A 27,223-nucleotide genomic window follows, 5' to 3' on the forward strand; every position below is an offset into this window, starting at 1 on the left:
TTTAACTTATTTGTATGTATTTATTTAAAATATTTTTATATTTACTCTTATTTGTCATTTTAAACAGAAAATCTTTTTTTTTTAAGTAATTGTACATTATTTTTCTAATTAATAACGATCGCTGTTGTATAATTGTCTTTTTTCACTAAATAAAATCATCATTATATTTTAAACTTGACAACATTGCATAATTTTTGAAGGAATGCATTTCATTAATTAAATCAATTTTATCCATACAAAATAAATAAGAAATTTAATCTTTAATATTTTCATTCTAAATATTTATATAATAATTTTGATTAATGAAAAAATAATATTAAAAACTGGGTCAACATAATCTCTTGGTGCTAGTGCTAGCTAGCGAAGGTGGGTGAAAAAAGGTTCTTACAACCACAGGTCTTATCCCTTCATCCACCACACGCTTCGCCCCATCTCAGAAACACTACTATCTTTGGAACTCAAACATGGCAAGCCTTCAGTTAACAACACCCTTCACTCTTTTCAGACAGAGGCACCCCACCACCAAGCTCTTCACTGCTTCTCAGTTCAACCCTCGGCCACGTCATGGTATGCGGCCACTGAGAGTGAGGTCGTATAAAGTGGTGGTTGAGCACGAGGGGCGGTCCACTGAGCTGGAAGTTGAACCTGACGAGACCATACTGTCAAAGGCATTGGACTCTGGCTTGTCTGTGCCTCATGACTGCAAGCTTGGAGTCTGCATGACATGCCCTGCACGTCTCATCAGAGGATCTGTTGATCAGAGCGACGGAATGCTCAGCGATGACGTGGTGGAGCGTGGCTATGCACTCTTGTGTGCTGCCTACCCTAAATCTGATTGCCATATTAAGATCATCCCAGAGGAAGAACTACTTTCGTTGCAGTTAGCCACAGCCAATGATTAGTCTGTTTTTGAGTTTTGAATGAAGTTAATACCATGCTGCTGCTGGTTTTGGTTGAGTCTTTGCTTGTTTCTAATAATTGTTGTTGTCGCTCTGGGCTTATCTATACTTATGTTTTATTGTGTAGATTTTTATTGATGCATGAAAATAGAACATTTGATTCAAATTAGAATAGACCCCAAGTGCCAACAATGCTGATTAATGGTTTATCTAACTTAAAGAACCAAATGTGGATAGTGGATATGTGATTATCATTATGCAATTTTATTTGGAAATACTAAACCTTATTCACATATTACAAAGGAGGAATCCAAAATGGTAGTAGAAGTTCACAGTAGACAAATGATTCAAACCCTACCTAGGCTAATGTTTCCAAGGTTTTTAAAAAAGATCTGCTGCCACGACATCAGGGTTTTTGAAGTCAGTTGGAGTCACTGCAACTATATTGCGAATTTGCACAACTGCAAGCTATATTTGTCTGGAATTTCCCTTAACATCAAGTATTGTGAAAAATAGCAACGGCATATTCAAACCTCGAGTCTTGCATAAAAGGACCCAACCCCTTCCGTTTGTGTAAAATGTAAGCTTATATGCGTCTCATATATATAAACATCGAACAATGGACAACAGATAATAGCAAGTGAACAAGCACACTTAAGGTCAAAAGCGGTTGAAAGATTTCTTGGGTCTCTGCTTAATCTTTACCTTTACGTTGACCCCATTATCAATGATAGACCGAAGAACAATCTGAAGCTTACCCTCCAACCTTTCTCCTTTCCTTGGAGTGTAAATCACGTCATGAATATCATCAGCCAATGCTCTCTGAGCCAGAATTGCCCCCACAGCAGCACAAGTGGTTTTGTTCTTGGTAGAAGCCAGGTCAAACTTGAAGTCCTTGGAAATGGAATGTGCCACAGCAACAACCCTGCTAGTTACCCTATGAACAACGCAAGCACGAACAGAGGCTTTTGATATGAAAATGTCCAAGCAAAACGGTTCATGGTAAGGACCTGTGAGTTGGTTAAACGTGGGAGTCCTCTGTCTCTTGTTCACAGGAGACCCATCAAAGATTTCATCCACCCGGGGCACAACACTTTTACTTATTTTCAAGTCATCAACTCTGGGAAGCTTTTGATCTTTGGAGGTCTCATTTGGAGTTGTTTTAGCTTTGTTTACCTCTTTTTTCTTGGAAGATTTCTTCCCGTGAAAATCAAAATTATACTCTTCAAACTCCTTGGAACTGCGCTCAAGCTTATAGAACAGATTGCCACGAACTCTCATGTTATCTATGTCTTCAAAATCAAATTCACCCTCAACATGGTCATCAAGGGCTTCATCAGTCACTTGCGGACCAAAAGAACTAGCTTTTGATGCAGGTCCTCGCCAGGCTTGTGCCACCTCAGATGAGACCCCCCAAGCATCATGATCCACAAGCTCGATATCAAATCCAGTTGGGGGGTTATGGAAGTCAGAGAAAAAGGGGGAAAGATGGAGGTTGCTAGAGTATTCAGAAGGTGGCACGGATACAGAACTCGCTGCAGCCTCAATGTCTTTGTTGGGAATGGTGGTTAGGAACTTGAAGCACATATTGAAGGTCCTGGGGAGAAAATGTTGACTGTATAAAGAAACAACCTTTCTTGCGAGCACGAACACCATTACCAGAGTTTTGAAAAGTGAAGCAGGAAAAACAAGTAGATGCCAACTAAAATTGCTCGCAGAAGTAAAAGAACAAACAGTTGGCGTGCACGCACTCACACAGTAGCTAACCGAGCCTTAGAGACCGTGTTATAATTGGAGACATGACCCTTAGAATGAACACGAATCAATGAATGAACCGATTTAAAGGAATCTGAAATCTATTTGGTTCGAGAATGCAAATACAGACAATAACAATGACTAGGATGGGGTTGTGCAACGACTTTTTTCTTTTCTACTTTCCTCTTGCGGGGTGCGCTAAACAATTATCTATACTTCCCAACTTTTCGGATTTAATTCTCAAATTTTAGAAATAATATATTTATACTACAACAAAAATATTATGCGTACAACAAAACAAAATAATTTATATAATATTACTTTTATATCTATCTTTTTTATTAATTTATTTATTATGCATAGATATATTATTAATAATGAAAAAAATATATACATAAAAATAATATTTAGTACATTTTTTATTATACTTGATATAATATATATATATATATATATATATATATATATATATATACTTTTACTTGGTATCTCAAATTTTATTTTCTTTGATTTTAGGTTAAAAATTTAATTTGGTCTCTTATAATATTTTTTATTTCAATTTAGTCTCACTTTAATTTTTTATTTTAATTTGGTCTCCAATAATTTAAATTATTGCAATTTGGGACTTCCTTCCAAATGATTTAAATGGGGTTAACTCCTGGTGACGTGAACGCCACTTGGATGCGAACGTGGATGCATACGTGAATGCTTAATTTTTTTCATGCATATGAAACCAGAACGACCCGTTCTAAAACCAGAACGGCCCGTTCTAAAACCGGAACGGACCGTTCTGGTTGCACTCATGGTGCATAAATTTTGCATCTGGAGCGAGGCGTTCCGGATGCATTATTTAACACCAACGAGTGCATCAGAACAGACTCTTCTGAAATCGAAACAGACCGTTCTGGTTTCCAAAACGGGTCATTCAGGTTCAGAATGAGTCGTTCCAGAACGCCAACCAACACACAATGTGGTTCAAAGATCAAAGACAAACCATTTACACATACATAATTTTTTTTATCTAAAAAGTAATATATTTTAAAAAATAAAAATTATATTCTAATATATATATATATTTAAATTATCATATGTATAGAATATAAATTTCGAAGAATTATTCATTTATCTCATATTTGTCAAACTTTTGTGTTTTCTATTTATTGTATATGTTGATAAAAAAAATAAAAAATGTAAAAATTTATATCACATATCAAAAACATCTTTATATGATAAATAAATTAAATTTTATTTTTATAAGATTTAACATATTTACTTTTATGTTTTTATTAGTGTTAAATTATTATTAAGTAGGTTTTTAAGATTGTAGTTCTAACCAAACATTTTAAAAAATGTCTATGACAGATAAATATATCATATTAATAACATTTATTTTTAATAAAAATTAGGTTTAATTCTGTTAAATTATAATATAACATAATCTGACCAAGTTTATTTTCATCTTTAATCGTACTTATAGATATAAAAAATTATAAAAAATAACTATAATATATATTTATACTTTTAAAAATTATATGTAAAATTTTTAATATTACAAATATATAAATAAGTATTGCCCCCACGATCTAAAATTTCTGGATCTGTCACTGATTATAATCATCGAGTTTCCAGGTGCAAAATTAACACACCAAGTGTGTAATCAGAACAGACCGTTCTGGCTTCAGATGCATTAAAAAAATTTGGCATCCACGTGTGCTTCCATGTGTGCATCCACGTGTGCATCCACGTGACATCCACGAGGCCAACTGTTAACTCCGTCTAAATCATTTGGACGGAAGTCCTAAATTGTAATAATTTAAATTATTGGGGACCAAATTTAAATAAAAAATTAAAGTGGGACTAAATTGAAACAAACAAATATTATAAGAAACTAAATTAGAGTTTTAAACTTGATTTTAATATATTATTAGTGTAAAAATTTATATTACCACTCACTTAAAAATTATTATAAATATAATTTTAAAATAACTTATAAAAAATTAATAATCTTATTCTACAACATAATACATATTTACCTACAACATAATAACTATGTGTTTATGTTATCCATCTTTTATATATAAAAATAAATTATTTTAAACAAGAATATTTTCATAAATTAATTTTTTAAGAAAAATTTCTTAATAAAAAATTAACGAGTATTTTTGGAAAACAAACAAACTCTTATATCATTCAAACTATTATTTTCATTTTTATTTTAAATTTAAATTTAAATTTTTAAAAAAATAGTCATGGATATAAATAATCTTATATCACAAATATTAATATTTATTATAAATCTAAAACCTAATTTATATTCTTAAAATTATTTATTTATTTATTATGAACTTTAATTATGATATAATTTTATATATCAAAATATTTATTCATCATAAATTTTAGTTATATAAAACAATCATTTATATTATGTATTGTATAAACTATAGTATTAATTTTATATTACGATTAAAAAAAAGCATATTTAATGACAATTTAAAACTTTTCGTCAACAAAAAGAGGTAAAAAATAGTCAATTTAAGTAATTTCTTCAATAGCAATACATAAAACACCAATATTTCTTGCAAATCAACCAATGTATGTTAAACACAAATTATTATCTTGAACAAAAATTTTCTAAATACTTTTTTTAACAAGAGAGTTTATAAAGATTTTTTTTAATTTTTTATCTAATTTAATTTTTATTCATTATAATCATTTATAACTAATATTTTCAAATAAACTATCAAAAATTAAAAATAATTTTGTGCTATAATATAAATTATGTTTAAAAATATTTATTTATACAAATTTAAAATATAACTTATATATTTAAATATAATATTTGTTTATAGGTGATTCCTAACCGACTTACACTTATTTTTTATTAGTTGAAATAAGTTAACAGTCAACATTAAAATTTTAGGATAAAAACTTCATATATCACTTTTGTTTACTTAAACTGCAATAGGGATATTATAGTAATTTGAAGGACCGTTGCAGATTACTTTCCAATAACTTCACCCATTCAGCTAAATGATCATATGGCAACAGGTCTGGTGCCAGATGCAGTAGAATCTTTTTGGCAGAAGTAACATTCACATAAAATTGAAGTGAGCTACTTTTAACCTTAAAAAATTAACTCATAAATGACAAGGGGACCAAACAATACTTCCCTCAATCAATAGAACTTATTCATAACACCGGATCAAAGCACAACGCCGAAACTTCAAAAACCTTGATAAACTTACAGAGAGAATCACGAGCAGTACATGACTTGATCATTCTGTTAGACCAGAACAGTCTCGGAACAATCACCTGAAGCATTTAGGCCACTTTCATCAAGATCCATTTCATTTGAAGCAACTCCTGCGTTACAAATGTAAATACTTGTCATTCTCAAATCCAATTTCACCATTGGAATCAGAACCTAGTTGCAAATAACTCTCATTAGCATGATTGAGAGCAGAACCGGAGACATCTACATTTTCATTATTCCCCTTTGCAATATTCTCTCCAGATAAATTCCCTGAAGGAACTGTTTCAAGAGCGTCATTCATATAAACCTCTTTAGAAGGCGTAGTATTGTCTGCCATTTCAGAATCCAACACTGGATTAATGTCAAGCTCCAATGAATCACAATTCATAGCAGTGGATGAGTGACATTTCTTGTCAAGGTTTTCTGCGGGACACCGTTCAGAACAAGCAGTTTCCTGAACCAAAGTTTGAGCTCTCCGAATATCTAATGGGTGACGACTCACAGAAGTGCCATTCAGAGAAATGGATTGACTTTTGGAAGAAGGATTTAATTTATCAACAGGAGAAGCAGTCAATTCTTCATTTTTCATTTGCACTGCACTATGACTTGTTCTAGAAGGAGAAACACATTTATCTGAAACTGAATCAGACACCATTTCCTCAGAATAAGATTTGGAACGGAGAGTCCCATCGACCAAAACATGGTTGTTTAGTTCTTGAGAAGCATAGCTACATTCATCATTCGACTCATTGGTAGGATTTGAACTAACATCATCACTTCCATGAGGATCTTGCGGAGTTGAAGAACCCAAATCAGACCTATTTCCCGTTTTGGTCAAATCATTACCTCCATTTTCCATTTTCTCAGAACCTGTCAGGACAAAAATAAAAGGTAAAACTTAAGTACAGGAAAAAGTAACTTCCTAAAATTTAAAATAAACAAAAACAACATCAACACCTGTGGTTGTATCACCCTCATGTTTTCTTTGTTCCACTATAGCCTTCTGTAGCATATCTATACCAGGGAAGGCCATCATATTCAGTGACTTCATTTCTTGTCTGAGTGATTCGTCTAGATGTGTGAAGCCAAAAATTGTCGTCCATGTATGTGTGAGTTCAGCAATTGCAGGAATAACTAGCTTTTCAACCTTCAGAGAGCAAAGGGCCTTCCGATAGAAACAGATAAGACAAGAACAAGTCAAAGTCATTAACAGATGCATACAAAAAGGCCCAACCAAAATTTTAGATAGATCTTAGTTGCAAGGAAAGCACAAAGAACCATAGCTTCAAGGTTTACCGATTCAATGGCAGAAAAAAGCCGGCGGCACATCCCTTGGCGCCTATATATATGGCGAGTTCCAATGAATGGCATCTCTGCTATCATAGTTCCATGGAACCTAAGATGGGAAAGTAAATACTTACATAAATACTCCCATTTATTCACATTAACAAGAAATACACAGAGCAGCATATAAACAAACTATGAGAGAGTGCAAGAAAATAGTCATGGCCTTTAACAATCCCTTTAAGCTAAATCAGTAGAACTGAATGTTATTTTCAAGGAAGTTAGGAACCAGAGCAAATGGCTACCTAATGTCCCTCATGTTCCTCATTACAAGTAATATGGCTTATTTTGATAAAGGTGACAGGATTAGGGCATTGCCAGCTCATGAAGTCTTTCCCCTCGTTATTGCCAACTTGGTTATTTCTAACTCAATTTAACAGACTAGTGTATTGAAAGGAGAAGCCCTCTCTAAAGTAGTCACACTTGTGTATGACAGATATTAGTAAACGCAACAGACTACTCATATGAAAAGGCAAAGCTCTCTCTAAAGAAATTGAACCAGGGCTGATATACATATTACATTATTAAGAATTCCATTTCCTGCACGTGATTAAAACAAATTCTCTAGGTAACTACGATATTATTTTTTTTCTCTTGTCAAGTGTCAGTTATTTTTTTAGTTATTTCCTTAGTTCCCCTAACTCTAAAGGTACAACTGGTAAGTAGGTGAACTTTCAATCAAATAGCAACAGAAACACCTTTCACTCTCCCAACTTCTTCTGTTTCTGCATTTTTCCCTCCTCAAAAGAAAAGGTCAGTAAATGAATCAGCAAGGCAAAGTCTGAGGCTTAGTACCTGATAGATGCTGCTGCGACAATTTCATCCCCTCTCTCCAAAATAGCTGTGTAAAAGCCACTATAACTCAACCGACTAAAGTTTGACCTGAAAATGAATAGAAAGCAAAATATTTATAAGAAAAACTGTCAAGGCTAGAAATCTTCGACTCACAGGAAACATCAAAATGCAGAAGGAGGATAATTTAATTTTTGAATGTAATGTACTTCGAGCACAATGCCACGGTAAATCATGGACCATTCTAAAAGAAATTTCAAATTTTGAAGTAACCCAAACAAACCAGACACTAAAATGATGCTTATAAACTAAAAGCTTAATTGTTAGTTCCCTACAGTTTTTTTAAGCCAATTAAGTCTCCATTTTTAAATTTAGCAAATTTGGTTCCTCCTCCATGTCGATTTTCTTATACCTAAACCACTGAAATTCTCACTTTTTTACTCAATCTTTAAAAATTGATCAGAAAGTGGAGCGGCATCCCAAATGATCATCAACTAAAGCAACAAATTTCACCAAAAAAATACAATTAAAAAAATTCAAAAATTCACCTCTCCGAACCCCTAATTTCACATCTTATAAAATCATTCAATTTTTCTCTAGTTTCTACTAAATTTTTTTCTTCTAAACTTGATTATTTCATATTTCAACTCTCATAAACCCCAAAAATTTGGATTAAAAAAATCTGATGGTTTTGTGTAGAAGAAAATTGACAAGGGGGTCAAATTTGCTTAACTTTAGAAATAGAGTTAATTAGCACGAAAAAAACTTGAAGAACCAAAACTGCACATAGTACAAATTAGAGGGACCAAAAGTGTAAATAAGCCTAAACTAATCATTTCATTTTCTACCAACTTAAGTTTTCTAACAGTCAACATCATTTACTGAGTCAGATAGCAGTATAAGGTAAAACAACAAAAAGGAAGGCGTTTTCTTAATTTTAAAAATAAAAGGAGTTAATTCGCATGAAAAAAACTGGGGGGACCAAAATTGCAATAGTACAAATTAGAGGGGCCAAGAGCGCAAATGTGCAAGTGCAAATAAGCCTAAACTAGTCATTTCCTTTTCTACCGACTTAAATTATCAAACAGTCAATATCATATACTGAGTCAGATAGCATTATAAGGTAAAACAAAAAAAGAAAAAGACATTTTTATCAATTTAATATTTTACAAATGCTGAAAACTATAAAACTTACAGAATCAGACATTGGCATTCATCTAAATGAGAGGTCTCGTGAATCAATTATAGGGTATTATGGTTAATTCATAAAGACTTACTAGTGCTTACCCACAATTATATAAAACATTACGGATTAAATTGATCCCACTCCTTCGATCAATAACAGGTAAAAAGCATTCATCCATCACTGTCAGTGCAATAGCCAGCTTGGAATTGCATTCTACCCTGTGGGTAATTCCCCTGCAAGCAGCTTCTGAGTCATCATCTGTTCTATGAATGAGAGACCAAGAAAAACCCGCTTCTAGTTCATGCTTAGCACCAAGGTATTTCTTCAAGTGTTCAGACAGCTGTAAAGTTACAAAGAATATAATTCAAAAAAAATAATAATAATAATAATAGTTCAGAATCTGGTCTTAGCAAAGCAGCACTACAAATGTTTGCTTCTATTTTTCTTCTCTGGAAAACTATTACTTTAAAAAAATTATTAAAATGCAGATATTCCTAAAAAAGAGAATTCTAAGAGTCTTGAAGGAAACACAAATTCTATACACAAGTGCACAAGTATAAAAGGTATTCAAGCATGCTCAATTGTAAAATAGAAATAGCTAAATAAATACATATACATTTAAGTTATGCTTCATAAAATTGAAAAAAGCAGAAGAAACTGTAAGAGGTACCTCTTTGCATTCTTTCCCACAAAAAGAAAGGCTTGATGTATTAAAGTTATCAGGAAGGGTATCAATCTCCTTAGTGCAAGAGTCATGATCTACGCAAAAAGAAAGTATTTATAAAACAAAGTTAGAAAAAAAGAAAAAACAAAAGGGTCGTAAGGGCCAAAACAATGTAAACATTTTAAAGAAACATCAAATATAAATAAGAGAAAGTGAATACATTTCTTCTCGCATAAGTTGCAAGTACGTAGGACATACACAGTTGCTTCATCTTTGTCAGAAGTTCCACTGGCTATGCCACAAAATTTACAGGTACAATTCGGACAATGCCATTCACCGGGAGGAAGCATCTGCAACAACATAAATGAATTCCTCATAAAGACAACTATCCTCCTAAAATACTTAATAAATCAATTATGTTGCAAAAATAAAATACAGTAAATTGCAACAAGTCAATAACACTTCCATCAAAGTGTCAATAATAAATTATTCTAGTTTTATGTGCAGGAACCCTGGACTCTACTCTGAGAAAACCCATTCAACATGCCTTCTATAGTTCTATATATCAAAGAAGATAGATAATCATAAATTTAATATTGACAGTAGGCACAATTTTTGTCTAGTCTTAGTAGATACAAGTTTTGTTTAGTGATACCATTTTCAGCATTCCCCTAACAACATTTGGCAATATCATAATAACAAGAAAGTATCTTCAGTCCCCTACTCCCCTTGACTTCATAACAAAAAACTCCCAACAATGAGATATTACTGTCCCACTTCCACCACCCTAAACAAAAATTAGACAAACGAAACAGCATCTGAAAGGGAAACATAAATTTAATATGCTAATGTTCAATAAGAGATTAAGAGAAAATGCAAAGCAATACAGAGAACAAAATATACACTAACAATATGTTGAGAAATGAAAACATAACATGCCATTTGGAGAATAAAATATGCACACATACCTGTATATCCAAGCATCTCTGATGAAATGTTGACGGACAACCATCACAACAGATTAAATCCCCTCCATCTCCACATATACCACAAGTATCATCATTTGGATCATCTCCATCAATATCAACAGAATGGAAACCAATTTTTTCAGAATGCTCTTGTCTATTCCATGCATCTATCTGGCACTGTAGAAGAGAAACTCCAGATTCCAAATATATGTTTTGATAAGGCTGTGGCAATTTGCTTCCTGCATGAAGCTCAAACTTTGAAACTGTGAGGATCTTACTACAGCAGCCACAATGAATACCATCTCTTGTGATCCACCCCTCCAGCAGGACTTTCTTCCGTCTGCGGTACTGAACCTTTTGGCTTAACTCTACTGATCCAGAGTCAATCAACCAGGAAAGAACTGTCCGTTTTCCCATATATGGGACAAAGCCATCAGCTTCTGAATTTAATCCTTTGTCAGAACTGCGAACTAACAAAGTACATCTTCCATGTTTTTTACTTTTCCGTCCATGTATATAAGGATCACATCCAAATGATGATTTTTCTATTCCGTCACTTGAGTGATGGTTAGCATTTGGAATTTTAGAGCGAGCACTGATAGTGGTATTTTCAAACATTTTATTTTTTATTGACTTACTTCCATGCTTTATAAAAGAGCTTAACTTCTCCCTGTCACTATCACTATCTGTGCTATTCATTTCATGCTTGTTGGTGGAAGATCGTCTTAACTGCGGCTCTCTTTTATTATCACTTTCACTATCATATCTTTTCTTCTTCTTTTTCAATTCTTTCTCCATTTTCTTCCTAGTTTTCCTTGTTAGCTGACTGAGCACCTCATCTGTAATAGGAGCAAAAGAAGAACTGTCTCCTTTGCGCATGGCCTCATTAGCATCATCATTCAATTGCTTTTGAAGTGCATCATAGGCCTTGATGATAGACCAATAGGCTGTACCTGATGGATTGATGTAAACTGCATCCAGGTAGTCTCTGTTCCTTCGAGGTCGATAGTCTATGGTCCAACCTGAACTCAGCAGCATCTCCCTTATTCGTTCTCGCAGCTTCTGTTTTTCTGTACCACTACCACGCTTGATTTTTCCTTCTTTAACTTTTGTGGTGGGGAGTTTTTCATGCCCTGGAGTCTGCTCATCGTCAGAGATTATTTTTTTCCCAGGCTTATGAGCTTCAGTATTTTTTATTCCCAGATTCAATGATGTGTCACTGTTATCTGAATCCCCCTCATCACCCTTACTGTCCTTGCTTGACAAGGATTTTCTTGATGCTATCCGTTTCTTCTCCAGCCTCTTAAGTAATCTTGGTTTCTCAACAGGTTTGGCTTCCAAGTACGATGAAGAACAAATTGGAACATTCTTCTTGGCAGTCTCTTCGGTCTTCAACTTCTTGGCATTTTCTTCGCTCTTCCATCTTGAGGCATTCTCTTCACTCATCCATCTTGTGGCATTCTCTTCACTCATCCATCTTGTGGCATTCTCTTCACTCTTCAACCTTTGCCTGCTTTCCCTGCTTTCCACAGGTTTACGATGATCATAGTGTTCTGATGACACACCCACCTTATTCTTATTAACCATTACCTTCAAAACACCATTTTTTCCTTGAACCCTAATGGACCCATCTGAATTAAGCTTCTCCCTCTGTGATGGTAGCGGTAGTCGAGCCATATCCCTGTTCATCTTGAGTCTACTGTGATCAACATTATCCCCGGGATACAAGCCACTGGGCCTGTCATAATGGGAGTCCTTTCTCTTATCAAGAACACGTCCACTTGACCCTGTTTTGAATTCCCTATCAACGCCAATTCTAGAAGCATGAACTGATCCCATAAACTTTCCTCCTCCATGACCAACTCCATTACCATCCAAATGCCTCCTCCTCATGTTTTCCATATCCATACCATCATATTCGTCAAAATCATACACATCCAATTTAGTAAGCTTCCTATCCCTCTGCTCCAAACCTCTCTCCGAAGCAATACCTTCTCCACTACCCCTAATCAGTTCCACTCTATTCCTCTTGCGACTAATTTCACTACTACCACGCTCAGAGGCAGCCAAACCATTGCAAACTCGTATAGTCTCCGGGCCAACCCTTCTACCGGGAGGCATCATCAACTCGTCGCTTGACCCAGAATCACTCAAGGACACGTTAATGTTGGCCCTTTTCTTCGATTCATAAAGCTTCCGAGAGGTGGAAGCAGTAGCACCCAACCCATCCCCTTTCTTTCGCACAATTAAACAACCCGAGGAGTTTCTGCTCTTCACCAAAACCCCAGAACCACTCGATCTCACGCCCGATTCCATCTACCAAAACCCCTCCTCCAAAATTAACATCACCCGCAACCAAACCCTAAATCCCAGATCTGAAGAGAAATCGACCGTAATTACGCAAAGTTTCCCCCTCCCCTTCGGACCAAAACAAAATTTCAATGGAATCTTACCTCGCCGGAAAATTCAAGGAATTCGTCCCTCGCAATAATTGGGTCATGCGAGTGCGACGCAAGTGCCCGCCGAAAATCCCAAAGTGATCCGGCAGCGACGTGAGACGGAGAGAAATTTAACGAAACCAATCAGAGAGAGAGAGAGATTTTGGGTTGCGATTTGTAGATGCAGCGCGTAAGCCAATATCTAAAATCGATAATCGATATTAAATAAAAGTTAAAAACACAAACAGAAAACAGTGTCAGCGTTTTCCCCCTTTATATTTTTCTTATTTTATTTTCCCTCCAAATTTTCTTTTTTTGTTGAATCCAACGCTTCTCATTCTGCCACGTCATGCATCATGGACGTGGCCAAATCAAAATGGTTTTCGCGGCTGTTTATACAGTTTTTTCCTACGTCCATGTTAATACCGGGCAAGTTTTTCTTACTTCAACTATTCAAAATTTTAGTTTGTTCACGTGTTAAAAATAATATTTTATATCGTAATTATTCTTTATTTCTATAATTTATAGATGATTATATCTTTAATTATTAAGAAAATAAATAAATAAGTTTAAGAATCATCATTGACGTAAATAATTATTTATACTATTATATTTTTTATTTTAATTTTTATTTATATTATCTATATTAAGATAATACTTCTTCTTGAGATATTTTTTTTCTATAATTTATGGATAATTATATCTTTAATTATTAAGAAAAATTAATTTTAGTAATTAATATTGACCAATTCTAAATAATCTTTCACATTATTATTTTTTATTTTATTTTTAAAAATATTTTGTGACATTAAAGTGAATGATCTATCTTAATATTTTTGTCTTTTCTCCCGCCACTTTATACAATATCATACTTATCTATATTGTAATTACTTACTTATTAAAATATTTAATAATTTTTAGGTTTAAATATTATAAAAAAATTGATTTTTTTTAAATAATAAATAAAATACCTAACAACTAAATTCTTAAAAACAATTAAGCAAAATATTTGTATATTTTTTTTTTATCATTTTATAAAAAAATTATCATCATTATTGTTTGGAATAAGCCAGACATTAAATAAGAGATTTGTAGTCTAATCTCTTTAGTAAAAAAATATCATATTTATACTTTAAAAATATATTTATTTATAAAATTTAAGTTTAGATTTATAAAATAATTTTTAGGTTTGATAAACTAATATGTTTATCTATATGATATAATAAAAATAATAATATACATATTATTTTATTAATAATAAAATTAAATAACTAAATATACAATAAAAAAATAGTTGATATTATTTTTTAATTAGAATGAAATTTTTATTTGTAATTGCATTTAATGCAAATCTTATTAATATATATTTGCGCATATTATTGAGATAAAACTCTCATTCTAGTGGAAAAACCACTGGTTGCAACTAAGGAATTGTGTCCAAGTTTTGTCCTATAAAAAAAAGTTATCAATATTTTTTTTTTTACATTTTCACTACACTTAAATATTTTACATTCTTTATCTATACAAAATCAAGAAATCAAAAATAGAAACTCTAACAATCGCATTTTTGCCTATTATTTTTCTTCACATTCATGGTTAGTTATTTAGAATGTTCTAAATGAGATAATATGAAATATTTAGAAAAAAAATATAACATTATCTTCTTTCATCTTGTGCGTGAGTGTATTATACATGAGTATGGATGAGTTGTCCCTCTTATTTTAATTTTTTATTTTAAACTCTAAATTTTAACAATAATAATAAAATAAATTATTTTTTTATTACGTAAATTAAAAAAAAAAAACTCACACATAATTAAAAATAGTTTTGTTGGTTTTACTTAAAATTAAGTTTTTTTTAACTTATTTAAGGTTACTAATGTAAAATTAAATAAGTTAATAGGTCAATCTAACTTTTAAAAAGGTGCTCATAAAAAAAGTAGATGATAGATAATAAAAGTTTATGATAAATAATAGGTCGAATTAATTAAAACAAAGTTTATTGGGCTTAGACTTTAATTTTATATAATAGGTATGATCTTGTATTCAAAGTCTAACCTGACTTATTCTCATCTTTAATCATCAACATCATCGCAATCATCATTATCATAACTATCACTACCATTATCATCGTTTCCATTGTCACCATTATTGTCATAATTGCACACCACCACCAACATCATAACCATCAAAATTATTGTTATTATCGTCATTGTTATTGTTATTATTGTCATCATCGTCAATAATAACAGTGGTCATAAGGATGGAGATGGTGAGAAAGGCATTGATGATGATAACAATAATGGAGATGCGATGATGATAATAGTGATAGTAGTGATGATGACGATAATGACAAATGGTAATAACATTTACGTGATAGTTTTGCTTGTCGTATATTAATTTAAGTTGTCTATTTTATTATAAGGATTCTTATTAATTGTTATGATAAGAAAAAAAAACATTTTAATGTGTGGGTATTTTTTTTTAATTTTTTCTAAAAATTTATTAGTTGGGTATTTTGCATAATTTTTTTTATTTTACAAAATTTCAATATACCTAAATTTGGGTTATTAAACATTTAAACTATAAAGATATGTTAACTTTATTATCTAAAGTGATAAGACTAGTTTAGAAGAGTTAAATCTCTCCCATCTTTCAATTTTCCATACAATCAATGTAGGAAAGAGTTGATGTGACTTGCATATTAATTCAAGTCAAATCTCTCCTAAATTTTAGGAGTTTTTTATCCTTTTTTTTATACTTGACTTTTTCTATATTTTTTTTAGATTAATTAATATTTGTTGAAAAATATAAAATTTAGCGGGTCTCACATCCTATTTGATAACTCTCGCTTCTATTTTGTAGTTTTTAATAAATTATAACCAATAAGAGTGTGTGTTAAGAAAAATGTACTAAAGAGTGTTGCTAGCTTTTCTCTTTCTAAAATAGCTCTTAGACTGTCTCATAAAGATTGTATATATTTGTATTCAATTTGTTAACGAATAAAGCATGCATTTCTTTCCAAACACTTTAGTGTTCTCATGGTATCACAAGCTTTTAGTTTGTAAAAATTTGTGAAAACTTGTGAGCCTCGTTATCATTTGGCATAATGTTTGAATCAACCCAATCTTCATCCATCTCGGATATCAATTATTCACTATAGATCACCTAACACAAATCGAATCAATCAAACTTTCGTGAATGATTTCAATATGTTTTGTTAGTCATTTAAAGGAAAGGAAAAGTAGAATAACTAATTGGCAAGATTCTTGCCTTAAAACTAAGTGATGCATGGTACAAGGCATAGAAATACGAAAACTTAATTGTTATGGTGTGGTTAATCAATTCAATGGAGTGTCTCATAGGGAAAACTTATATATGTTTTAACAAAATGCCCATGAAATTTGGAAGGTTGTTCAAGAGATGTACTTCAATCTTGAGAACACATCTTACTGTTTTAAATTTTGTTTCATTATAAGAAACATAAGACAAGGATCGATGATCATAACAGAGTACTAAAATTAGTTGATTGATTTGTGGCACAAGATGAATACATTATACATTTCATGGAAGTGTGTTGAGGATGAAATTTTATATAATCAAATGTTTGAGAAAGATCACATATCCAACTTTCTTCAAAGACTCAATAAAGTCTTGGATAAAGTATGAGGACGCATCCTTTGGATGAATATAGTTCCTTCTCTTTGTAAAGTGTTCTCTGAGGTGTGAGGAAAAGAGAGTGAGAAGAAAGTCATGTTGAATGAATTTGGATATGTCTTTCTAGAAGAACAATCTCAAAGATCAATACTTACGTCTACACAATCTCAACCACAAAGGCCAATAGAGCACTGCCTATGGTGTGAACATTAAAAGAAATCATTTCACACCAAATAAACTTGTTAGGATATCCATGAAAAATCTCAGGATTGAAAGTCACAAAGTCAAAGGAAAAACAACCTTACAACCCATGTAGATGAATTTGCTGACACTACAATCGTACAACTTAAGATAAGCCTAATATTACAACTTTTACTTAAGAGTAAATGGGAAACTGAAGTTCCTCTTTCAACAACAACAAATATCAAAGGCATTAGACAATTCATCTAAAGTAGCAATTGCCCAACAAGGTAATATCACATAATTTTTCACTCTCATAGAATGAAAACCAAAATGTTTGGATCGTTGACACTATACAATATGTCGATATTAGATACAACCTTATTGAATTATGAAAAATGTAACGATGAAATAAAGATTTATATAACAAATGGTGATACAATAAATGTGAGAGATGTTCTTTGGCAAGGATTATATTTAAAATCAATCATTTACGTTCCTAATTTAAGATATAGTATTATTTTTATTAAAAAGTTATCAAAGGATCAAAATTGTAAAGTGACTTTTTTTTCTTTCTCGTACATTTTAGGATTTGTCTTTAAAGAAGACAATTGAAAATTAAAATACAACATAATCACTTAAGTTATTATCCAAAATAAAATAAGGTTAATAATATCATAAATTATTTAAGCATTCAACCTTAGTCAATCTACCGATTTGACATATCTACATTATGTATTATATTTCTATAAAACAATTTTTAATTCATGAAAATGTATAGTTAAATTAATGTTAAGGCAAACTTTTAGTTCCTTATTTCAATTTTTTTAGTTTAAATTAAAGTGTTTTTGTTCTAAATTTGAAATTTTCGCTTTATTTCCTTAAAGTGCTTTTATTAAATCAAATTAGTTCTTCAAATGACACTTTAACTAACAAACTTTAAGAAATCTAAGTGTATAGTGTTAAAAAAAGAATTAAACTGAAATTTTTTTAACTTAAAGAACTAAATTGAAACCACAAATTAAAATTGGGTACTTAAATTCTAAATGAGCCTTAAATTAATTAAAATAACTATAAACATTGCATACAGATTCAATTGATTAATATTTTTGACCATTTAAGTATTATGATTTCATCAGCGGATATCACTCTTAAAAAAAATGTTAATTTATGATCATAAATATTTTATTTAACCCGTAAATGAAAGATTAAGTACACCATTTTTAAGAAGTAAAGATAACCAAAGTGTACAAAAAACTCAAATAAAAAAAATGAAACTAAAATTTTGGATTTAAATCATTAATCGTCTTCACTGCCACTTTCTTGTCATCATATAAGAATGTATTGAAAAATACTCAACTAAAATTAACCTTAATACAATTTGTGCAGTGTTGATTCTGCAAGTCCTCTGCTTAGGCCTTTACAAAGTTGATTTTAAAATAATATAAATTGTGAAGTCAAGACACAGGTTATCACACTAGTAACAACTTTAAATGAGAGTTTTTAAAAATTATTCTTTAAGGAAATCATCATTAGTGGTGTTGGCAACCCACACACAAATCACACAATATAACCAAATTCTATGTTGAAGAACTTCGGCAGAAATTGACCAAAAGCTGAATACAAGGAGCTCGGATTCGAATAAAAAACACATAACTTCTAAATTCCCTCAATTACTCATTAAATACAATCAAGCCAGATGAGACACATGCTTCTAATCTAAGTAAAAAAAGAAAGAAAAAAAAACCAAAAAAATCAAAGTAAAAAATAGCTCAAAGTATAATTGCTTGTGTCATATGATGATTGATGAATTACTACGGACGTTGAGTGGCACAAAGGGATTGAGCAGAAGCCCTATCCACTCAAGCAGATTCAGATATATACAATAGGAACCACAATCATATAATGCGAAGTATTTGCTTCTGTGGAAGAACCGATGCACATTACTTCCCAATTCCCAGTGACTTCACCTATTCGGCTAAATGATCATACGGCACCAGATCCGGTGCCAAATGTAGTTGAATCTTTTTGGCAGAAGTAACATTCACATAAAATGAAGTCAGCTACTTTTAATCTTATAAAATTAACTCAAATTGACAAGGGACCAAACAATATTTCCCTGAATCAATGGAACTTATTCATAATACCGGACCAAAAGCACAACACAGAAGCTTCAAAAGCCTTGAAAATTGAGTTGCATACAAGGCAAGAAACTCTGAGAAGAAAGCTTCAGAGAGTATCACGAGCAGTACAGGACTTGATCATTCTGTTAGACCAGAATAGTCTCGGAACTATCACCTGAAGCATTAAGGCCACTTTCATCAAGATCCATTTCATTTGAAGCAACTCCTGGGTTCAAATGTAAATCCTTATCATTCTCACATCCAATTTCCCCATTGGCATCAGATCCTACTTGCAAATAACTGTCCTTCGCATGATTGAGAGCAGAAATGGAGACATCTACATTTTCATTATTCCCCTTTGTAACATTCTCTCCTGATAATTTCCCTGAAGGAATAATTTCAAGAGCGTCATTCATATGAACCACTTTAGAAGGCGTAGTATTGTCTGCCATTTGAGAATCCAACACTGGATTCATGTCAAGTTCCGATGAATCACAATTCATAGCAGTGGATGAGTGAAATTTCTTGTCAAGGTTTTCTGCTGAACATGGATCTGAACAAGCAGTTTCCTGAACCGAAGTTTGAGCTTTCAGAACATCTAATGGGTGACTACTCAAACAAGTGTCATTCAGAGAAATGGATTGACTTTTGGAAGGATTTAATTTATCAGCAGGAGAAGCAGTCACTAATTCATTCTTCATTTGTAGTGCACTGTGACTAGTTCTAGAAGGAGAAACACATTTATCTGAGACTGACTCAGACACCATTTCATCAGAAGGAGATTTGGAACAGAGAGTGCCATCGACCAAAACATGGTTGTTTAGTTCTTGAGAAGCATCGCTGCATTCATCATTTGACTCATTAGCAGGATTTGAACTAACATCATCACTTCCATGAGGATCTTGCGGAGTTGAACCCATATCTGACCTATTTCCCATTTTGGTCTCAATAAAATAATTGTCTCCATTTTCCATTTTCTCAGAACCTGTCACGAAAAGAGAAAAGGTACAATTTACATACAAGCAAAAGTAACTTCCTGAAATTTAAATAAACAAAAACAGCATCAACACCTGTGGTTGTATTGCCCTCATGTTTTCCTTGTTCCACTAGCAACTTTTGTAACATATCTATACCAGGGAAGGCCATCATATTCAGTGACTTCATTTCTTGCCTGAGTGAACCATCTAGATACGTGAAGCCAAAAGCTGTTGTCCATGTATGTGTGAGTTCAGCAATTGCAGGAATAACTAGCTTTTCAACCTTCAGAGAGCAAAGTGCCTTTTGATCGAGGAGGAAGAAATAAGATAAGAACATGTCAATGTCATTAAAAGATGCATGCAAAAAGGCCCCAACCAAAATTCTAAGTAGATCTTAGGTGCAATGGAATCACAAAGAACCATAGCTTCAAGGTTTACCGATTCAATGGCAGAAAAAAGCCGGCGGCACATCCCCTGGCGCCTATATATGTGACGAGTTCCAATGAATGGCATCTCTGCTATCATAGTTCCATGGAACCTAAGACAGGAAAGGAAATACTTAGATAAATACTCCCATTTATTCACATTATCAAGAAATGTACAAAGCAGCATATAAATTGAGAGAGAGAGAGAGAGACAATGAGAGCAAGAAAATAATCATGGCCTTTTACAATCCATTTAAGCTAAATCAGTAAAACGGAATGTTAATTTCAAGAAAGTTAGGAACCAGAGCAAAAGGCTATCCAATGTCACTAATGTTCCTCATTACAAGTAATATGGGATTAGAGCAATGCCAAACTTACGAAGCCTTTCACTGCGCTATTGCCAACTTGGTAATTTCTAACTCATTTTAACATAGTAGTGTATGGAAAGGAGAAACTCTCTTTAAAGTAGTCAGAATAGTGTGTGACAGATGTTAACAAATTCAACATACTAGTCATAAGCAGCTCTCTCTAAAGCAATTGAAGCATGACTGATATATATTTAACATAATTAAGAATTACATTCCCTTCAAATGATTTAAAAAAAAATTCTCAATAACTACAATTTGTTTGTTTTTCTTGTTAAGTTTCAGTTATTTCCTTAGTTCCCCTAACTTCTCTAAGTAATACTGGTAAGTGGGTGAACCTTCAAATCCAAATGCAACCAAAACACCTTTCACTTTCCCAACTTCTACTGTTTCTGCATTTTTCCCCTTTAAAAGAGAAGGTCAGAGTCTAAGAGATCCAGTAAATAAGTCAGCAAGGCAAAGTCAGAGGCCTACCTGATAGATGCTGCAGCTATGATTTCATCTCCTCTCTCCAAAATCGCAGTGTAAAAGCCACTATAACTCAAACGACTAAAGTTTGATCTGAAAATGAATAGAAAGCCAAAAATAAAAGAGAAAAACTGTAAAGGCTAGAAAATTTCCATTCCAAGAAAACATCAAAATGCAGAAAGAGGATAATTTGGTTTGTGAATGTAATGTACTTTGAGCACAATGCCACAGTAAATGATGGACCCTTCTATATGTACTTTCAAATTTTGAAGTAACTCAAACAAACCAGTAACCAAAATGATACTTATAAACTAAATGCTTAATTGTATTTTATGGTCCTTTTAGTTTGGACCTTGCGTGATTTTAGTCCCCCACAATTTTTTAAGCGAATTATCTCTATTTTAAAATTTAGCAAATTTAGTCCCTCCTCGCATGTCAATTTTCTTATACCTGACACGAAAAAATTCTCACTTTTTTACTCGATCTTTATAAATTGCTCAGAAAGTGGGGTGATACCCCGAATGACTATGGTCGCTTGGAATCTTTTTTCTGCTTTTTCCAGTTTTGGTCTTCTGCTAAAAATTCACCAGCGAAAACATCAAATTTCACCCAAAAATAAAGTAAATAAAAATTTCACCTCTTCAAAACCCTAATTTCATGTCATTTAAAATCTTTCAATTTTTCTCTAATTTCCACTAAATATTTTACTTCTAAACTTGATTATTTCCTATTTCAACTCTATCATAACCCAGAACATTAGGAATTAAAAAATGGTTGTGTAGAAGGAAATCAACAAGGGGGTCAAATTTACTAATTTTATAAATAAAAAAGACTTGATTAGCATAAAAAAAACATGGGGGACCAACATCGCACATAGTACAAATTAGAGGGGCCAAAAGTGCAAGTGAGCAAGTGCAAATAAGCCTAAATTAATCATTTCCTTTTCTACCAACTTAAATTATCGAACAGACAACATATGTACCAAGTCAGATAGCATTAAAAGGCAAAACAACAAAAAGGAAGACAGTTATCAATTTACAATTTTACAATCGCTGAAAACTATAATCAGACATTGGCATTCATCTAGATGAGAGGTCTCATGAATCAACTTATAGGGTATTATATTTAATTCATAAAGATTGGACTTGTGCTTACCCACTATTATATAAAACATTACGGATTAAATTTATCCCACTCCTCCGATCAATAACAGGCAAAAAGCATTCATCCATCACGGTCAGTGCAATAGCCAGCTTGGAATTGCATTCTACCCTCTGTGTAATTCCCCTGCAAGCTGCCTCTGAGTCTTCATCTGTTCTATGAACAAGAGACCATGAAAATCCCCCTTCTAGTTCATGCTTGGTACCAAGGTATTTCTTCAAGTGTTCAGAAAGCTGTAAATTTATAAAGAAAATAATTCAGAAATAAATAACAACAATAATAATAGTTCAGAATCTGGTCTTACCAAAGAGCACTACAAAAGTTTGCTTCTATTTTTCTTCTTTGGAAAAATTTCATTTTAACAAAATATCAAAATACAGAAATTCCTAAAAAAAGAGAATTCAAAGAGTCTTGAAAGAAACACAAACTCTAAAAACAAGTACAAAAGTATAAGTGGCACTCAAGCATGCTGAATTTAAGATAGAAAATGGTTAAATAAATATATATACATTTGCAAAGTTATACTTCATAACATTGAAAATCAGAAGAAACTGTAAGGGGCACCTCTTTGCACTCTTTCCCACAAAAAGAAAGGCTTGATGTATTGAAGTTATTAGGAAGGGTATCCATCTCCTTAGTGCAAGAGTCATGATCTATGCAAACAGAAATTATTTATTAAACAAAGTAAAAAATAAAAATAAAAAGGGAAAGTATGGATAAACAAGATTAAGTGAATACATTTCTTCTCGCATAAGTTGCAAGTACGTAGGACATACACAGATGCATCATCTTTTTCAGAAGTACCACGGGCTATGCCACAAAATTTACATGTGCAATTTGGACAATGCCATTCACCGGGAGGAAGCATCTGCAACAACATAAATGAATTCTTCATAAAGAAAACCATCCTCCTAAAATAATTTACGTTGCTAAAATAAGGTACAGTAAATTGCAACAAGTCACTAACACTTCCATCAAAGTCAATAATAGATTATTCTAGTTTTGTGTACAGGAACCATGGACTCTACTCCTATGAGAAGACCCAATCAACATGCCTTCTAGATATCAAAGAAGATAGAGTCATAAGTTAAATAATTGACAGTATGCACAACTTTTAGCCATAAAAACTACTCAGGGTTGGCCCAACATATTCTAGGGCATAAAGCAAAATTTGAGGCCTTTATAAAATTAATCAAAGTAATAGGAAAAATGAGTCCTCATAAAAAAATAAAATAGTTTTTCTCTACCAATGTTCAACCTCTATTTATCAAGAAAAAAACATATTATTTATTATTAGACTAAATAAACTCTTAGTAAAAGTTGTACAAAATACTATATAAATTTTTTTGGGTGCCTAAAGCAAGGACTTGCCTGGCTTTATGTTTGGGCTGGCCCTGAAACTATTATAGTAAAGGTAATTCATCCTTTGACTGCTTTTTTTGACAATGAACAAACTCTACAATATCAGTTTTCAGTAGACACAAGTTTTGTCTAGGGATACCATTTTCAACATCCCCCAACATTTGGCAAAATCATAATAACAAGAAAGTGTATTCTGTCCCTTGACTTCATAACAACAAACTCCCAACAAAGAGATATTACTGCCCTCTTCCACCACCCTTAACAAAAAATCAGGTAAACCAAACAGCATGCAAAAGAGAAACATAAATTTAAGATTCTAATGGTCAATAAGAGACAATTCAAAGCAATATACAGAACAAAATATGTACTAACAATATGTTGAGAACTGAGAATAATAACAAGCCATATGGAGAATAAAATATGCACACATACCTGTATATCCAAGCAGCTCTGATGAAATGTTGATGGACAACCATCACAACAGATTAAATCCCCTCCATCTCCACATATACCACAAGTATCATCATTTGGATCGTTGCCATCAGTATCAACTGAATGGAAACCAATTTTTTCAGAATGCTCTTGTCTATTCCATGCATCTATCTGGCACTGTAGAAGAGAAACTCCAGATTCCAAATATATATTTTGATAAGGCAGTGGCAATTTGCTTCCTGCATGAAGCTCAAACTTTGAAACTGTGAGGATCTTACTACAGCAGCCACAATGAATACCATCTCTTGTGATCCACCCCTCCAGCAGGACTTTCTTTCGTCTGCGGTACTGAACCTTTTGGCTTAACTCTACTGTTCCAGAGTCAATCAACCAGGAAAGAACTGTCCGTTTTCCCATATATGGTACAAAACCATCAGCTTCTGAATTTAATCCTTTGTTAGAACTGCGAACTAACAAGGTACATCTTCCATGTTTTTTACTCTTCCGTCCATGTATATGAGGATCACTTCCAAATAATGAATTTTCTATTCCATTACTTGAGTGATGGTTAGCATTCTGAATTTTAGAGCGAGCACTGATAATGGTATTCTCAAACATTTTATTTTTTATTGACTTACTTCCCTGCTTTATAAAGGAGCTTAATTTCTCCCTGTCGCTATCACTATCTGTGCTATTCATATCACGTTTGTTGCTGGCAGATCTTCTTATTTGAGGCTCTTTTTCATTATCATTTTCACTATCATATCTTTTCTTTTTCTTTTTCAATTCTTTCTCCATTTTCTTCCTAGTTTTCCTTGTTAGCTGACTGAGCACCTCATCTGCAATAGGAGCAAAAGAAGAACTGTCCCCTTTGAACATGGCCTCATTAGCATCATCGTTCAATTGCTTTTGAAGTGCATCATAGGCCTTGATGATAGACCAATAGGCTGTACCTGCTGGATTAATGTAAACTGCATCCAGATAGTCTCTGTTCCTTCGAGGTCGATAGTCTATGGTCCAACCTGAACTCAGCAGCATCTCCCTGATTTTTTCCCGCAGTTTCTGTTTTTCAGTACCACTACCACGCTTGATTTTTCCTTCTTTTGTTCTTGTGGTTGGGAGTTTTTCTTGCCCTGGAGTCTGCTCATCCTCAGAGATTATTTTTTTCACAGGCTTATGAGCTTCAGTATTTCTTATTCCAGGATTCAATGATGTGTCACTGTTATCTGAATCCCCTTCATCACCCTTACTGTCCTTGCCTGACAAAGATTTTCTTGATGCTATTGGCTTCTTCTCGGGCCTCTTAAGTAATCCTGGTTTCTCAACAAGTTTGGTTTCCAAGTACAATGAAGGACGAATTGGAACATTCCTCTTGGCAGTCTCTTCGCTCTTCAACTTCTTGGCAGTCTCTTCACTCTTCAACCTCTTGGCAGTCTCTTCACTCTTCAACCTCTTGGCATTCTCTTCACTCTTCAACTTCTTGGCATTCTCTTCACTCTTCAACCTCTTGGCATTCTCTTCGCTCTTCAACCTCTTGGCAGTCTCTTCACTCTTCAACCTTTGCCTGCTTTCCACAGGTTTGCGATGATCATAGTGTTCTGATGGCCCACTCACCTTCTTCTTATTTACCATTACCTTCAAAACACCATTTTTTCCCTGAACCCTAATGGTCTCATCTGAATTAAACTTCTCCTTCGGTGAGGGTAGAGGTAACCGAGCCCCATCCCTGTTCATCTTGAACCGACTGTGATCAACATTATCCCCAGGGTACGAGCCACCTGGCCTGTCATAAGGGGAGTTCTTTCTCTTATCAAGAACACGTCCACTTGACCCTGCTTTGAATTCCATATCAACGCCAATTCTAGAAGCATGCACTGATCCTACAAACCTTCCTCCTCCGTAACCAACTCCATTACCATCCAAATGCCTCCTCTTCATGTTTTCCACATTCATACCATCGTATTCATCGAAATCGTACACATCCAACTTAGCACGCTTCCTTTCCCTATGCTCCAAACCTCTCTCCGCAGCAATACCATCCCCACTACCCCTAATTTGTTCCACTTTATCCCTCTTGCGACTAATTTCACTACCACCACGCTCAGAGGCAGCCAATCCATTGCAAACTCGAATAGTCTCGGGGCCAAGCCTTCTCCCAGGAGGCATCAACAACTCGTCGCTTGACCCAGAGTCACTCATGGACACGTTAGTGTTGGCCCTTTTCTTCGATTCATAAAGCCTCCTAGAGGTGGAAGCAGTAGCACCCAACCCATCCCCTTTCTTTCGCACAATTAAACAACCCGAGGAGTTTCTGCTCTTCACCAAAACCCCAGAACCACTCGATCTCACGCCCGATTCCATCTACCAAAGCCCCTCCCCCAAAATTACCATAACCCGCAACCAAAGCCAAACCCTAAATCCCAGATCTGAAGCGACATAGACCGTAATTACACAAAGTTTCCCCCTCCCCCTCGGACCAAAGCAAAATTTCAACGGAATCTTACCTCGCCGGAAAATTCATGGATTCCGACACTCGCAATAATTCTGTCATGCGAGTACGACGCAAGTCCCCGCCGGAAATTCCAAAGTGATCCGAGAGCGATGGCCGATGTGAGTCGGAGAGAAATTTAACGAAATGAATAAAGAGGGAGAAAGAGAAAGAAAAAGAGAAAGAGAGAGAGACTTTTGGGTTGCGATTTGCAGATGCAGCGCCTAAGCCAATATCGATAATCCATAATAATCCATTTAATAATATTATTAAGAAAAAGAAAAAAA

General features: G+C 33.5%; 4 protein-coding genes across 4 annotated transcripts; 1 reads left to right on the top strand and 3 right to left on the bottom strand.

Moving 5' to 3' along the window:
* The first annotated feature begins 343 nt into the window (after positions 1-343).
* On the top strand, positions 344-1,073 carry FDC1 (2Fe-2S ferredoxin-like superfamily protein). Its single transcript, XM_020364606.3, has one exon. The coding sequence runs from the start codon at positions 465-467 to the stop codon at positions 900-902; it is 438 nt and encodes a 145-aa protein (XP_020220195.1). The 5' UTR covers positions 344-464; the 3' UTR covers positions 903-1,073.
* Positions 1,074-1,140: 67 nt separating this feature from the next.
* LOC109803153 (Ribosomal L18p/L5e family protein) lies at positions 1,141-2,893 on the bottom strand. The gene has a single exon (XM_020364605.3). The coding sequence runs from the start codon at positions 2,553-2,555 to the stop codon at positions 1,560-1,562; it is 996 nt and encodes a 331-aa protein (XP_020220194.1). The 5' UTR covers positions 2,556-2,893; the 3' UTR covers positions 1,141-1,559.
* Positions 2,894-5,652: 2,759 nt separating this feature from the next.
* Positions 5,653-13,536, bottom strand: LOC109803205 (uncharacterized). Its single transcript, XM_020364671.3, has 8 exons — positions 10,862-13,536; positions 10,114-10,243; positions 9,900-9,988; positions 9,331-9,569; positions 8,047-8,133; positions 7,204-7,303; positions 6,865-7,072; positions 5,653-6,777 (listed from the first exon to the last, which is right to left on the bottom strand). The coding sequence occupies exons 1-8, from the start codon at positions 13,175-13,177 to the stop codon at positions 6,023-6,025; spliced, it is 3,924 nt and encodes a 1,307-aa protein (XP_020220260.2). The 5' UTR covers positions 13,178-13,536; the 3' UTR covers positions 5,653-6,022.
* A 5,235-nt stretch (positions 13,537-18,771) lies between these two features.
* LOC109804483 (uncharacterized) lies at positions 18,772-27,169 on the bottom strand. The gene is made up of 8 exons (XM_020366317.3): positions 24,449-27,169; positions 23,393-23,522; positions 23,219-23,307; positions 22,649-22,887; positions 21,500-21,586; positions 20,674-20,773; positions 20,329-20,536; positions 18,772-20,243 (listed from the first exon to the last, which is right to left on the bottom strand). Exons 1-8 carry the CDS (start codon positions 26,807-26,809, stop codon positions 19,405-19,407), a joined length of 4,053 nt encoding a protein of 1,350 aa, XP_020221906.1. The 5' UTR covers positions 26,810-27,169; the 3' UTR covers positions 18,772-19,404.
* Positions 27,170-27,223: the final 54 nt, after the last annotated feature.

The sequence above is a fragment of the Cajanus cajan genome, chromosome 11 (genome assembly GCF_000230855.2).
Source record: "Cajanus cajan strain Asha chromosome 11, NIPB_CcT2T_4, whole genome shotgun sequence".
NCBI lineage: Eukaryota > Viridiplantae > Streptophyta > Magnoliopsida > Fabales > Fabaceae > Cajanus > Cajanus cajan.